The 16,108-nt window shown below is 25.0% G+C and overlaps 4 protein-coding genes across 4 annotated transcripts; 2 read left to right on the plus strand and 2 right to left on the minus strand.

Moving 5' to 3' along the window:
• Nucleotides 1–11,112: 11,112 nt before the first annotated feature.
• Nucleotides 11,113–12,003, plus strand: PG985_015079 (uncharacterized protein; the record flags this gene model as incomplete). The annotated part of the gene is made up of 2 exons (XM_066834845.1): nucleotides 11,113–11,248; nucleotides 11,297–12,003. 2 exons carry the CDS (start codon nucleotides 11,113–11,115, stop codon nucleotides 12,001–12,003), a joined length of 843 nt encoding a protein of 280 aa, XP_066677455.1.
• A 414-nt stretch (nucleotides 12,004–12,417) lies between these two features.
• Nucleotides 12,418–12,630, minus strand: PG985_015080 (uncharacterized protein; the record flags this gene model as incomplete). Its single annotated transcript, XM_066834846.1, has 1 exon — nucleotides 12,418–12,630. The coding sequence occupies one exon, from the start codon at nucleotides 12,628–12,630 to the stop codon at nucleotides 12,418–12,420; it is 213 nt and encodes a 70-aa protein (XP_066677456.1).
• A 288-nt stretch (nucleotides 12,631–12,918) lies between these two features.
• Nucleotides 12,919–13,194, minus strand: PG985_015081 (uncharacterized protein; the record flags this gene model as incomplete). Its single annotated transcript, XM_066834847.1, has 1 exon — nucleotides 12,919–13,194. The coding sequence occupies one exon, from the start codon at nucleotides 13,192–13,194 to the stop codon at nucleotides 12,919–12,921; it is 276 nt and encodes a 91-aa protein (XP_066677457.1).
• A 664-nt stretch (nucleotides 13,195–13,858) lies between these two features.
• Nucleotides 13,859–15,102, plus strand: PG985_015082 (uncharacterized protein; the record flags this gene model as incomplete). The annotated part of the gene is made up of 3 exons (XM_066834848.1): nucleotides 13,859–14,151; nucleotides 14,592–14,800; nucleotides 14,882–15,102. The coding sequence occupies 3 exons, from the start codon at nucleotides 13,859–13,861 to the stop codon at nucleotides 15,100–15,102; spliced, it is 723 nt and encodes a 240-aa protein (XP_066677458.1).
• Nucleotides 15,103–16,108: the final 1,006 nt, after the last annotated feature.

Raw genomic sequence — 16,108 nt, forward strand, 5'->3', positions numbered from 1 at the left:
TAATTATTATATAATTACTTAATTTGTATATTATTTTATAAAAAACGTTAATTTATTATTTATATTAAAAAGAAAATTTATATAAAATTTATTATTTTTTATATAATAAATTAAATTAAATAAATATATAAATTAATTAATTATATAATAATTAATTAATAATAAATTAATAATAATATATTTATTTAAAAATTATTTATTAATTTCGATTTATTTCTTATTTATTAATAATAATCCTTTTTTTTTTAATTAATTAAATTAATACGCGATTCTATTATATTAACTTTTATTAAATTTATTTAAAAGCTTTATAATTTTTAAAATTTTATTCCTATTTTATATATATATAAATAAATTTTTTATTATTTAATAATTTTAATAACGATTTTTATTATTATATATTTTATATATAATATATAAATTATATATATGAAAAATTATATATTATAATAATTTAAAAACTATATTATTAAATATAATTTTAAATATTTTAAAATCGAATTTATTAAAAACGATATAATAATTATAAAAATAAAGCTTTTTAAAAAATTAAAATTTAATTATTAATATAACGGCGTCGATTTTATTAATATTATTAAAAATATTTTTTATAAATATATATAATATAATATTATTATTATTATTAATAATTATTATAATATATATAAATAAATATTAAAATATAAATAATATTATAAATATATAATAATATAAAAAGAAATTAAAATAAAAAATAATAATAATATATATATATATATATATATATAATAAAAAAAAAAAATAAATTATAAATTTTAAAAAATATATATTATAAAAATTTATATTTATTTTTAAAAACTTTTTTTAAAAACTTATATAAAATCGATATTTATATATATTAATTTTAAAAACTTTATTATTTAATATAAATAATTTTTAATAAATTTTAAATTTATATAATATAAATAAATAATTCTTTTTTTAATAATTAAATATAATATTATTATAAATTTTAAATTTATTTTAAATTTTATATTATATAAAATAATAAATAATTATAATTAAAAATTATAATAAAAAAAGGATTTAATATTTATTATTTATTATTATTAAAAATTTAATTTTTTTAATTTTATTATTTAAAATATTTATTTATTTTAATATAAAATTATTATTAATTTATATTATTATTTATTTATTCTTTATTATTTATATTAATTATATATAATATATATTAAATTAAAATTTAAATAAATTAATTTATTTTATAAAATAAATTTATTTTTTATTATTTATATTAATTATATATAATATATATTAAATTAAAATTTATAAATATATTTTAATTAATATTATATTAAATAAAATATATTTAAATTTATAAAATTATATATAAATTATTATAAAATTATTAATTTAAAATTTTTTTATTATAATATATTAAATTAAATTTTATATTATATAATATAAAATAATTATAATTATTTAAATTTATAATAAAAAATATTATTTATATTTATTTTAATATATAAATATTATAAATTTAAATTTTAATTAAATTATTTATTAATATTAATTATATATAAAATAAATTAAAAAAAAGTTTATATATATAATATTAATAAATTAATTAATTAATTAAATATTAAAATATATTAAAAATAATAATAAAAATATTATATTTAATATTTAAATTTTTAATAAATAATTAATTAATATTTAATTATTATTTAAATTAAATTATATTTTTTAATTTAAAATTAATATTTATATTTAAAGATTTTAAATTCTTTTTTATTAAAAAATATATTATTTATAATATTTAAAATAATATATTATTATATATATTAATTATTATAATAAAATATATTATTTAATTTTAATATTGATTTCTTTTTATTAATAATTATATTTAAATATATAATATTAAAAACTATTTATATAAAATTTAAAAATATATTATATTTATTATTTATTAAATTAATATTTATAATATTATATATAAATTTAAAAATTATTTTATTTAGTTTATTTAAATATAAAATATATAAAAATTAATAATTTATATTAATAATATATATATTTATAATAAATAAAATTAATTTTTTAATTTTATTATATTTATATAATTATATAATATTTAATTATTTATAAATAAAAATATTATTAATTTATTTTATAATTTAAATTAATTATATATATATATATATTAATTTATTAATATTTTAATTTATTTATATTTAATAAATATTTAATTTTATAATTAAATATTAATTAAAAATTATAAAATTAATATTTTTATTTTAATTATAAAAATTAATTTATAAATTTATTAAATAAATTTTAAAATATAAATAAAATATAATTAATTTATAAAAATAATATATATATATATATATATATAATAAAAATTAAATAAATTTAATATTATAATTTATATAAATTAAAATAAAATTGATATTTATATAATTTAATATTAAAATATTGCCTTTAATTTATATAGTTTAATAAATAAATAATTAAATATAATAATATATATTAGATCGAGGTTTTAAATCCCTTTAAAGGTACCGTTTTTTAACTTTTATTATAATAAAAAGTTAAGTCTCCTATCGTATTACGTCAGACCGGTAAGAACCGGCGGACCGTTACAGTTTATAATAGCGGTTAATATATATCGATAAAATATTTTAATATTTATATAATTAATTTATAAAAAATTAATTTATTTATATAATATCGGGTTTAAATCCAGGACTTAATATATAATATTTAAATTAAAATTTAATAATTTAATTAATTAATTAAAGGCCTGTTATAATTATTAAAATTCTATTTAATATTATTATTTATATACTTATAATAAATTTAATATAATTTTTCTAATATAATTTTTAATCGATTAATAAAGTATTTACCTTTTTAAATCTATACTTATTTTATAGAATTTACTTATTATATCGACTTAATTAATCGAATTATATAGCGGCTTCGCCGTAAAATAGGGTTTATTAATATTTGGGTAAAACCGAAAAATAAAAAAAAAGAAAAATATTAAAATATTATTATTAAATATAAAAAAAAATTATAATTTAATATAATATTTTTAAAAGTTTTAAATTTATTTTAAATTAAAAATAAAATTATATTTTATTTATATTATATTATAAATTATTTAAAAATAATATATATTAATATTATTATTATAATAAATATTTTTTAAAATTTATAATTCTTTTATTTTATATATATATATAAAATATTATTTTTTAATTAAATTTTTTATATTATTAAATATAAATATATTATTTTATAAAAGATATTAATTTATTATTTATATTAAAAAGAAAAATTATATAAAATTTATTACTTTTTATATAATAAATTAAATTAAATAAATATATAAATTAATTAATTATATAATAATCGATTAATAATAAATTAATAATAATATATTTATTAAATAATTATTTATTAATTTCGATTCTTTTATTTCCCGTTTATTAATATTTTAATATTATTTATTTCGTTATTTTATTATAACGAATTTTTAAATAGTAATTAAGAATTAACGTAGTTTCCTCCTTTATATTTATACAATCTTTCTTTAATTTTATAAAGATATAATATTTATTATTAAAAATATAAAGAAATCGATTATTATTTTTTTAATTTCTTTTTTTATTTTTATTTTTTATTAAACAATAAAGAAAAAATATAAATATAAAATTATTCTTTATTTCGGTTTTTAAAATATTATATTATTAATAGCTTTAATAATATCGAAGTATTTTAATTTTAATAAGTTAATAAATTTAATAAAATATTTCGATTTTAAAATATTATAATATATAATTAATAAAATAACTTTTTTAAAATTATTAAAAACGCTTTTTATAAATATATATAATATAATATTATTATTAATAATAATATTTATTATAATATATATAAATAAATATTAAACTTTAATAATTATATATATATTTAATAATATATAAAAAATTAAAAATAATAATATATATATATATATATATAATAAAAAAAAAAAAAATTATAAATTTTAAAAAATATTTATTATAAAAGTTTATATTTATTTTTAAAAATTTTTTTTAAAAACTTATATAAAATCGATATTTATATATATTAATTTTAAAAATTTTATTATTTAATATAAATAATCTTTAATAAATTTTAAATTTATATAATATAAATAAATAATTCTTTTTTTAATAACTAAATATAATATTATTATAAATTTTAAATTTATTTTAAATTTTATATTATAAAAAATAATAAATAATTATAATTAAAAATTATAATAAAAAAAAGATTTAATATTTATTATTTATTATTATTAAAAATTTAATTTTTTTAATTTTATTATTTAAAATATTTATTTATTTTAATATAAAATTATTATTAATTTATATTATTATTTATTTATTTTATATTATTTATATTAATTATATATAATATATATTAAAAAAAGTTTTTAAATAAATATAAATATAATTATATAAATTTTAAAAATATTATATTATATATATTTATAAAAATAATAAATTAATATTTTTTATAAAATAAAATATTTATTATTATTTAATAAAACCTTTATTTAATTTTTATTATTTATATAAATTATTTATAAATTAATAAAATTATAATTTTATAAAAAAAATTAAATTATTATTTATTTTAAAAAAAATTATATAAAAATTATTATATTTAATATAATAAATTAAATTAAATAAATATATAAATTAATTAATTATATAATAAAAAATTAATAATAATTTAATATTATTTATTTAATTTAATTTATAATATTAAATTTTAAAATATTATTTAAATTAATATATATTTTTTTTATATTTATATAATTATTTTTAATTTTATAAAAATATAATATTTATTATTATAATTATAAAAAAAAAATTATAATTTTTTTAATTTGTTTAATTTTTTTTTATTAAATAAAAAAATTATAAATATAAAATTATTTTTTATTTTAATTTTTAAAATATTATATTATTAATAATTTTAATAATATTAAAATATATTAATATTATTAAATTAAATTTATTAAAAATAATATAATAATTATAAAATATTATAATATATAAATAATAAAAAATATATTTTATAAATATATTTAATATATTATTATTATTAATATTAATATTTATTATATTATATATAATTATAATAATATATTATATTTTAATAAATAATTTATTTTTATATTTTTTAATTTTAATTATTTTTAATATTTATTATATTTATAATAAATTATTTATTAATATATAATATATAATTAATATAAATAATATAAAATAAATAAATAATAATATAAATTTATTTAAATTTTTTATAATAATAAATAATAAATATTAAATTTTATTTTATTATAAATTTTAATTATATATATATATTTTTATTATTATTATTATTTTATATTATTATATATTTATAATATTATTTATATTTTAATATATATTTATATATATTATAATAATTATTAATAATAAAAATAATATTAAATTATATATATTTATAAAAAATATTTTTAATAATTTTAATAAAATTAATATTATTATATTAATAATTAAATTTTAATTTTTTAAAATATTTAATTTTTATAATTATTATATTATTTTTAATAAATTTAATTTTAAAATATTAAAATTTATATTTTATAATATATAATTTTTTATATATATAATTTATATTTTATATATAAAATATATAATTATAAAAAATAATTTTAAAATTATTTAAAAATATAAAAAAAAAAAAAAATTTAAAAATTATAAAAATTTAAAATAAATTTAATAAAAATTAATATAATAAAATTATATATAAATTTTTTAAATATAAATAATAAATTAATATTTTTTATAAAATAAAATTTATATTATATTATTTATTTAATATATTTTTTATTTTAAAAAATTTTTTAATTTTTTTTTAATTTTTTTTTATTTTTTTTAATTTTATTTTTTTAATTTTTATTTTTTTATATTTTATTTAATTTATTATATTATTTTATTTTTTTATTTAATTTATTTATATTATTTTTTTATTTTATTTATTTATTTTATTTTTTTATTTTATTTTTTTATTTTATTTTTTATTTTTTATATTTTTTTATTTTTTTAATAAAATTTAATTATTATTAATTAAATAATATTAATTAAATATTTTTTTTTTATAAATTATTTTTATTTAATATATTATATTTATATATTTATAAAAATAAATTATATTTTTATATTATTTATTTTATTATATTTTAATTTTTTTATATTTTATTTAATTTATTTATTTAAATATATATTACTATTAATTTTTTAATATATTTTAAATTTATTTTAAATTAAATATTAAAATATAAATTTAATATTTTTTATTTTTTATTTCTTTTTTTAATATTTTGTTTTTATAATTTATTTTATTATAATAAATAATAAAAAATTATAATTTTTTTAATTTTTTTTTTATTAAAATAATTCTTTTTTATATTATTTAATTATTTTTATTAATATTTTTTAATATTTTATTTATTTTTATAAATTTATTTTTAATATTTTTTTTTTTTATAATTAATAAATATTTTTATTTATTTTAATAATATTAATAATTATTAATATTTTTTAATATATTAAAAAAGTTTTAATTTATAATATTTTTTTTTTTAATTTTTTATTTTATTAAATAAATTAAAATAAATAATATATAATTAAATTATTTTTTATATTTATATATTTAATTTTAATAATAATAATTAATTTAAAATTATTAATTTTATTATTATTTTTATTAATTATATTTTATTTTAATATATATTAATTTTATTTAATAATTAATTATTATTATTTTTTTATTAATTATATTAAAAATGTTTTTTTTTTATATTTTTTATTTTTATTTAATTTATAAAATTAAATATTTTTTTATTAATTTTTTTTTATAAAATTTTATAATAATTTTTATATTTAATATAATATATAATATAAATAATATATTTAATAATAATATTTATATTTTTTATTTTTTAATATAATATATTAAAATTAAAAAGTTTATTAATATTTATTTTAAAATAAATTAATTTTATATAATTATTTATTAAATTTTATTTATTTATTTTTATTTTTAAATTAAAAAATTAATATTATTTTCTTTTTTTAATTTTATATTTTATAAAATTAATAATTTATTATTTATATTATATTATTAATTATTATTAATTAATTATTTTAATAATTATTTTAATAAAATAATTTTTATTTTTATATTTTTTTAATATAAATTTTTTATTTATTTAATAATATTAATATATAAAATATAATTTTTAATATTTATTATAATTATTATAATAATAATATTAAAGGTATTAAATAAATAATAATTAATATAATATAAATTTAAAAAATAAATATTATTAAAAAAAATTAATATTTTAATTTATTAAAATTTATTTATATAAAATATTAAATAATATTTTATTTTTTTAATAATATAATTTATATTAAAATAAAATATTTTTAATAATTTAAATAATAAGAATTATTATAAAAAGTATAAAAATATAATTTATTATTTTTAATTAATTTATTAAAGGATTAATAAATTTTTAATTTATTATTTATTAAATTATAATAAAAACTGATATAAAATTATAATATTAATAGAAATATTTATATTATAAAAAAGAAAGTAAAAATTAATTATAAACGTTTAAATTAATTAATAATTCCTTAATTATTAATATAATTAAAATTTATTAATACGTTATTTATATTAAATTTAATTAATATATATTTAAAAAAGGAAATTTTTTTATATCGATTTTTTTAAAGAATAAAATATTATATTAAGAATAATATTTATAAATTAAATATTTATAATATAAATCGAAATATAATAATCCTTAAAATCTATATTTTTATATAATATTATTAAAAATAAAAAAATTTATTATAAATTATAAATAATTTATATTTTAAAAATATAATTAATTTTTATAAAAGAGAATTAATAATATTTTAAATTAATATAAAAAAAAGTTATTATATAAAAGGAATTATAATTAATTAAATATAATTATTATTAATTAAATTTAATTAATAATAAATTAAAGGATTAAAAATTAATATTTTTATATATTAAATATATATTAATATATATAATAGTTATAATAACTTTTAAAATATAAAAATATAATTTATTTAAACTTATTTAATAATTATAAAATTTAAATATTTTAAAAAAAGGTTTAAAATAATTTAATATTATATATAATTTTAAATTTAATTATAAACTTTAAACCTTAAAATTATATAAATAATTTAATTATATAAACCTTAATATTATATAATTATTATAAATTTATTTATATTTATATTATTAAAAATTAAATTAAATTATATATAATAATATCCTTAACCTTATTTTTATATATATTTATATACAATTTATTTTATTTAAATAATTAATTATTATAATAATCTTTTTTATATTTAATTAATTTCTTTATAATAAATAACGTTTTAAAAGAAATATTTATTAATTTTAACTTTATAAATTTAATATATTTATTTATAATTTTAAGGTTTTTAAATTTCTTTTTAATTTTAATATCTATTTTTTATTAATATTATTTATTAAAAAAAATAATTAAAAATTTTTATATTTTGATGAAGTTTATAAATATTTATCGTTTTTAAATAATAATAATTTATATAAATATTATTATTAATTAATAAACTTTTATAATAATTTTATAAAAAATTATAATAATAATCGTTAATATATATAATATATTATTTTATAATTATTTTATAATTAAATAAAAAATTAATAATTATTATTTTCTATTTATATTTATTAAACTTTAAAATCGTTATTTCTATTACCGTTTTAAAAAATTATTTTTTAATATAAAAGAATATAATAATCGTTTAAAAAATTTTATAAATAAAAAATTATATTAAACGAAATCTATTAAAAAAAGTAAATAAGGAATATATTTTATATTTTTAAAATATATCCTGGATATCGTAATTATTATTTAAACGAAGATAATCGATTATTTAAATTATAATTTAAAAAAGGCTATTTTTATATATAATAAACGTTTTATAAAAATTCGGAATTTATTTAATTAACGATTTATTTATATATATAAATTCGATATAAAGGATATTTATTATTATATAATTAACGGGGTTAATAATAATATTAATAATAACGGGGGAATAAAATTAATATAAAAAGTAATAATATTATAAAAAGGTAAAATTAATTATTAAAAGATTTTAAAACAATAAATATCCGAAATTTATAAACTTTAAATTATTAAGAAATTAAATTAATAATATATAAGAAATTAAGATTTTATTTTATTTATATTAATTAAATTTAATTAACGATTTAAAAACTAATAGAAAACGTTAAAAATTATAAAAAAAATTATATATTTAATTTAATAATATAAATCCTTTTAAATAGATTTAAATATTATATTTAATTTAACGATTTTAAAATAATAACTTAAGGATTATTAAGTAAATCCGGGTACCGTAATTAATTTAACGATTTTAAACTATTATTTAAAGAATTAACGAATGGATTTAAACGTTATTCTTTAATAATTAAACCTAGCAAAATAATAAAAGAATTAATAAATTAAGTTAAGAAACGTATATTAATAAATAATAATTATATAAATTTTAAAGATTTAATAATTAAAATAAAGCGCGGTTTAAAATTTAAAATAAATTAAGCGATTAATTTATAAAAAGAGGAAGGTATATAAAAAGATTTATTTAATATATAAATAATTTTTATTACTATAGTTTATTTATAATTATAATATTTTTATGAATATATTAAAATATTTTATTTATAAAAATTTAAAATAAATAAAATAAATATAGGAAAGGGATAAATATAAAATATACTTTCCCGATTTAATTTTTATTATACTTATTAGAATGCATTGCCGTTATTTTAACTTTAAACATACCCTATAAGCGTTAACCCAAACCCCTCTAAAGGGTATTAGATAGGCACTTATATATTCTCTCCCGTTGTGAACTTAAATAACGAGTCAGCCTACTAGCCTTAAAGCGAATCTTTGTGCCAGAATAGACATCTGATATATGCAGTCAACAATAATTCTTCCTAATGAACATGCGATTTCGACATTGACGTCATGATGTATTGTGCTCAAATGCTGGCTCCAACGCTGGTTTAAAGGTGCATGGTCCAGTCGATGGCAAAGGCAATGAGAGGGATGAAACCGACGTTAGGAGAGAGTCGAAATCAGGCGGGTGGCAGAACTTAATTTGTTAGGTTAGCCATCTCAACCTTCTACGGGCAACGCAAGGATCTAATCTTCAAGGTGTCTCGGCACAGTATCCACGGAGAAATAATCTTGCATTGCCGCAGCCGCGAATGTATGTCGTTCTATGGAATTGGAGTGACAGGGCTTGGATTAGCTCGGTGTTAGGGACAAGGGCAGCCCTACAAATCTTACGAAAGGCAAATATCACAGCAAGTCACTCACAAGGGAGAAGAAGTCTATATGTCTGGTTGGTGCCTCGGGCGGCCTGTATCAATTCAGGATAAAGATACTGCCCTCACTCATGAGCAAAATCAACGCGAACACAAACTTCATGATTATCCCTTTGCCCTTCAAGACGGTTGCACATAAAACCATTCCATATTACTCATAAAGTGTTCATCCCCCACTGTTACAATCCCCAGACTCCGAAGAGTTGCGGCGGGCAAGCTTGATGTCCTTTGACTGGATGGTGACATGCTAGGCGCGGATGGCACAAAGGTCCGTGTCCTCCTATTGGATGGAGTCGTGGCGGTCGAGGCGGCTGGTAAGCGACTTTTGATGTTTATTCCTTCCTGGTTTAGTGTTTATTCCAAGTTATCCCAGTGTCTCACGATGGAAAGAGGAATCTTTTTTTTTTTCAAGAAACTCCCATTGTTCCCTCTTGAGACATCCTCTTCCCTCCAGAAAGAGCAAATGCTAACGTCGAGGGTCGATAGGTTGCGGCGATCCTGGGGGGCGGGGGAAGTGCCCGGGCGTCCCCCTCGACCACCACGCCAACGATGGACCGGGCGAGCCATCATTCGAGGGTGGCGGCGGCGTCCTCTGCGGCGGCGCGGGCTTTGGTGTGGGAAAATAGCAGCGACGATCTCCTTGGCGGCGTTGGCGGTGTTGGTGGCGTCTGCAGCATCGGCGTTGGTGATGGCGGTTGACTTTACGACTTCCTCATCGCTGGCCTTGGTGCAGGGACGGGCAAGGGCGATGGCGGCGAGGTCGAGGGCGCGGGTGGCAGCGTCCTTGGCACCTTCCTCGTCGTTCGCGTCGGCGCAGGTCCGCGCCATGGTGGCCGCGGCGCAGCAGATCTGGGCCAGGGGCCCGGCCGAGGGGTTGGCGGCGGCCCCAGCAGCTTCGTCGTGGGCGGCGGCTGCGGCCTCTATGACCGCGAGGTCCCACAGGAGCAGCTTGCGCGCCAGGGCGCGCGACGGCTCGAAGGCCAGGAAGACGCGGCGCAGCCACCCCGACGCCCAGTTGATCAGGCCGAAGACCTGCATCCAGGACACCCACACGGGGATGCCGCTGGCGCCCTTGACGCCAAGCCCGAGGTTGCTCCAGGTGATCCTACTGCTGCTGCCCAGGAAGGTGCCTGCGCCTGCGGCGTTGTCGAGGGTATAAGCGGCCGCCCTCTTAGCGATCGCGACATCACCGGTGACGGCGGCGGCACGGGCGAGGCCGGCGGCGGCGAGCGCGATAGCGGCGCGGGCTTCGGCGCTGGGGTTGCTGGCGGCCACCAACTGGGCGGCTGCGGCCGCGGCCTCTACCTGGTCGGCGAAGCTCCTTACGCTGGCGATGCGCAGGCCCGGGTCGGCGTTGGCGGCAGCGGCGCCCTCGAGGACCGCGTGGTCCCACAGCTGCCAGGCGGCGGCGGCGCGGACTCTCTTGCTGAACAGGACTAGCCTCCAGAGCCAGCCCAGCGCCCAGTCGATCAGACCGAACAGCTGCAGCCACGACACCACTACGTCAATGGCGGTGGCGCCGAGCTGGCCCCAGGTGGTGACGACGGGCTCGCGGCCGGCGGAAGGGGTGGGGTGGCGGCCGCCGCAGAGGTGGTGATGGTGGTAGCGTCGTCGGTGCCGGCGTCGGGGCGTCGGTGGTGGTGGTGGTGGTGGTAGAAGAGGGGGGGGCTTGTCGAACGTGGTTTTAGGGGGCACCACCCCGTGGGCCTTGTTGCTAGCAACAAGCTGGTGGTGCCGGTGGCGGGCGCTGGTGCTGGTACCAAAGATTGTAGACAGGGCCTGGGCATAATGGTGGGAGTGGCAGTGGCAGCGAGGTCGAGGCATCGACCGCTGACCATCTCGGCCGTTTCGTCGTCATCGTTGTTGGCGCGAGCCGCGGGTGCGGTGCTTTTTGTTACCGCCGTTGCCACTAGCGCCGCCGCTACCGTTACCGTTGTTGCAGCTGCTGCCGGTGTTGCCGCTGCTGCGCCGGCGGCCATGTCGAGAGCCTGGGCGGCGGCCCTTTTGGCGATCTAGACATCGCAGGTGTTGACGGCGGGGCAGGGATCGGCAGCGGCGCGCGTCCATTTGCTGGACATGACGAGCCGGCACAGTTAGCCTATGACTTAGTCGATGAAATCGAATACTTGTAGCTACGTTACTTGCACCGGTAAGCCTGTGGACCCGCTATCGCTAGGGGCCAGCTTGCCTTAGGCGACGGCTATGGGGATGGCGACGGGGGTGGCGGCCGCCGCAGATTAGGTAGTGGTGTTGGTGGGACCGGAGGTAATAGTACAGGAGGTAGCTTATTGACGCATGGCATCTGCTCGACTGTGCTCGCAACAGTCTCTCCTGCGGATGCGATCCTTGCATTCCTTAGGGTTGGTTGGCTGCTTCTTTAGCCGCTTTAATGACGGCGGGTCCCGCAGGCCTAACGCTGTTGGCGATGGCGACGGGGGTAACAGGGCTGGGTGTGATGGTGCTGGCTGTGCTGGCTGTGCTGGTCGTGGCGCCGTTGGAGGAGGCGGCGCTGGTACTGAGGGTTGTAGGCAGGGCCCCGGTGACCCTAAACGCCATTGGTACCCAAGCCGCAGCAGCGCGCTCGCGAAGGTGCGGGTTTTCTGGCTCGCTAGGAATAGGCGGCGCAGCCATCCGAGCGCCCAGCCGATGAGGCCTAAAACCTCCAGTTATGACATATAGACTGGGATGCCGTTGGAGCCCTTTTGGCTAAGGCCGAGGCTGCCTTAGGTACCGAGGATGTGATTAGTAGCAAGGGTAACGGCGGCAGAGGGACGGGCACCAGGGTCAGCGGCCTCGATCACCGAGTCGTCCCATAATGTTAGGACACGTGCGACCGCGCGTCCTGGCTCGGAAGGCAAGAGCAGCCGGCGCACCCATGCCATGCGGAAGACCTGGAGCTACGAAACCCAGATTGGGATGCCGTTGACACCTTTCTCCCCGCGGCTGAGGTTGTTTCAAGTAATATAGATAGGAGGGGGGAGAGGAAGAAGCACAGGCGTCGGTAACCAGGGGTCGTTGGCGGCGGTAGTAGTGGTAATAGTGATGGTAGTAGGGCAAGGGTAAGTAGCGAAGGTAGTAAGGGTAGTAGCGGCGGTAGTAGTTCGGCAGAGGGGTAAAGCCTCGGCGGCGAATAGTATTAATTCACTATACATCCGATTAGCTCAGCTAATTTAGGGGCAAAGGTATAAACCCTACGTTGGCATGATGATGGTGGTGACGGCGGTGGTAACATAAGTGGTCAAGCCACCTAGGATCCTCCTGCTGCTTCTGCTTCTGCCGCCAGCTCGTCGGCCCAATGGCGCGAGCCGCGGTTGAGGCGCTCCTTATTGCCACCGCCGTTGCCGCTGCCACTACCGCTGCTGCTGCTGCTGCTGCTGTGGCTGCTGTTGCTGTCGCTGCTGCTGTTGCTGCCGGGCAGGGCCGCGGCGCCTGCGGCGTTGTCGAGGGTATGGGCGGCCGCCCTCTTGGCGATCTCGATATCGCCGATCCCGGCGGCGGCACGGGCGAGGCGGTTACTGGCGGCTACCAGCTGGGCGGCTGCGGCCGCGGCCTCTACCTGGTCGGCGAAGCCCTTAGCGCTGGTAATGCGTAGGCCCGGGTCCGCGTTGGCGACGGCGGCGTCCTTTAGGACGGTATGGTCCTACAGCTGCATCTCGGTACCGGCGCGCGCTCTCTGTTGGACAGGACGAGCCGCCGGAGCCAGCCCAGCGCCCAGTCGATTAGACCGAACACTTCCAGTTACGACAGCACCACGGGAATGCCGGTGGCGCCAGTGTCGCTGGCGCTGAGCTGGCCCCAGGTGATGACGACGGGTTCGCGGCCGGCGGATAGGGTGGCGACGGGGGTGGCGACGGGGGTGGCGTCCGCCGCAGAGGTGGTGGTGGTGGTGTTGGCATGGGCGGAGTGATGGGGTCAAAGGTGGTTTTGAGGGGACCACCCCATGGGCTTTGTTGGTGGTACCACTATATATAATCGATCAAGAACAGATCCAGGGCTAATAAGTAAAAATACTTACGTTCTGGGTATAGTGGTGGTAACCGTAGAGGCATCGAGGTCCAGGCATCGACCGCTGGCTATCTTGGCTGTCTCGCCGTCGTCGTTCGCCGCGGTGCGAGCCACCCGCGCAGAGGCCCGACAGATCTGGGCGTGCGGGGTGGCCGCGAGATTGACGCACGCCATTTGCTGGACTGTGCTCGAGACAGTCTCTGCAGCGGACGCGCTCCTTGCGCGCCTTGGGGTTAGCTGTATCGTCAGCCGCCTTGATGACGGCAGGGTCCCACAGGCTCGACGCTGCTGGCGGTGATAACGGGGGCAACAGGGGTGGGGGTCGGTGGTGGTGCTGCTGCTGTTGTTCCTGCTGCTTCTGTTGTCGCTGCTGCTGTTAATGTTGTTGGTGCTGCTGCTGCTGCCCGCGAGGGTGGCGGCCTTCTTGGCGATGTCGACATCGCCGGTGTTGGCGGCGGCGCGGGCCAGGCCGAGGTCTTGATGGGCAGAGCCCCATCTGTAACTGGCGGGAGACTATATATCATATCTCGTTAGCTCAGGTCGCTTCGCAGCGCGCTCAGGGGATAGGCTGTATAACGTACGTGGTGGCCATTTTGCTGCTGCTGGTGATGCTGAAATTGTTGCTGGTAATGCTTCTGCTGTGCTGTTTCGGGCATCAATGCGAATCTATATAATTAATAGTCAGTATATAACCGATGATCGCAAATTGATGGGTGCACAATGAGATTGGATGTGGTAGGAATGCCTGCTGCTGGGACGGCCTGGAGCCATCTTCGTACATAGGGAAGACTCCACACACCTATCAGCAATGGGTTAGTAGCCATACATGCTCGGCATCGTGGCAGTGGTGATTAGGCACTATTGTAGTAAAAGTAACGATGATTGAAGCACAAGTGACAGCAGCAGTGGTCGCGGAGTGGCTGTACGAAGAGTGGTGCAACGTGATGGGTTGACCGAGAGGGCTGAAGGAGAAGAGAGAAAGGTGTAGGTTCGCAGGATCAGACTTACTAAGCCTGTCTCAACGTTTACCAGATCAACGAAAAAGAAATTCATCTTGGTGATTGATCAAATCAGACCGTCTCGTGTGAATGCGAGAAAAGAAGGCAACGAACGGAGAGGTGGAAAACAAATGAAAGCACGAGGTCTTGATGTGTACTAATTGCAATGCCAAACGGACGAAGCTGGTCGCGGGTGGATGAATTGCATTGTTTCCTCTTTCTCATTCTGAATGAATCGATTGTGTTCTGCAGGTTTAAAATATGTCCTTGTACCTGCGTAATTATGTAGTGTTTACAAATTGGTACAGGAGCAGCCCAGTATTGTGTTTTGTCGATTGGCCATTTAATTGTGAAGCAGGTGCCAACGAAAACCCAATTCATTGCTCCCTTACGGTACGTCTTGAGGCGGGGGTTTGTGAGAGGCTCGGGAAGGAGGCCAACACTCACCGTTCAGCTTGCTTGGGGTCTTTCCACCAATGGGAGTGATATTCTCCAGAAAGTAAAAATGATATCACTTTACTTTCATTTTCGGAAGTGTGTTG

Source organism: Apiospora marii (genome assembly GCF_038362585.1).
Source record: "Apiospora marii strain CBS 49790 chromosome Unknown utg000012l_segment0_segment0, whole genome shotgun sequence".
Lineage (NCBI taxonomy): Eukaryota > Fungi > Ascomycota > Sordariomycetes > Amphisphaeriales > Apiosporaceae > Apiospora > Apiospora marii.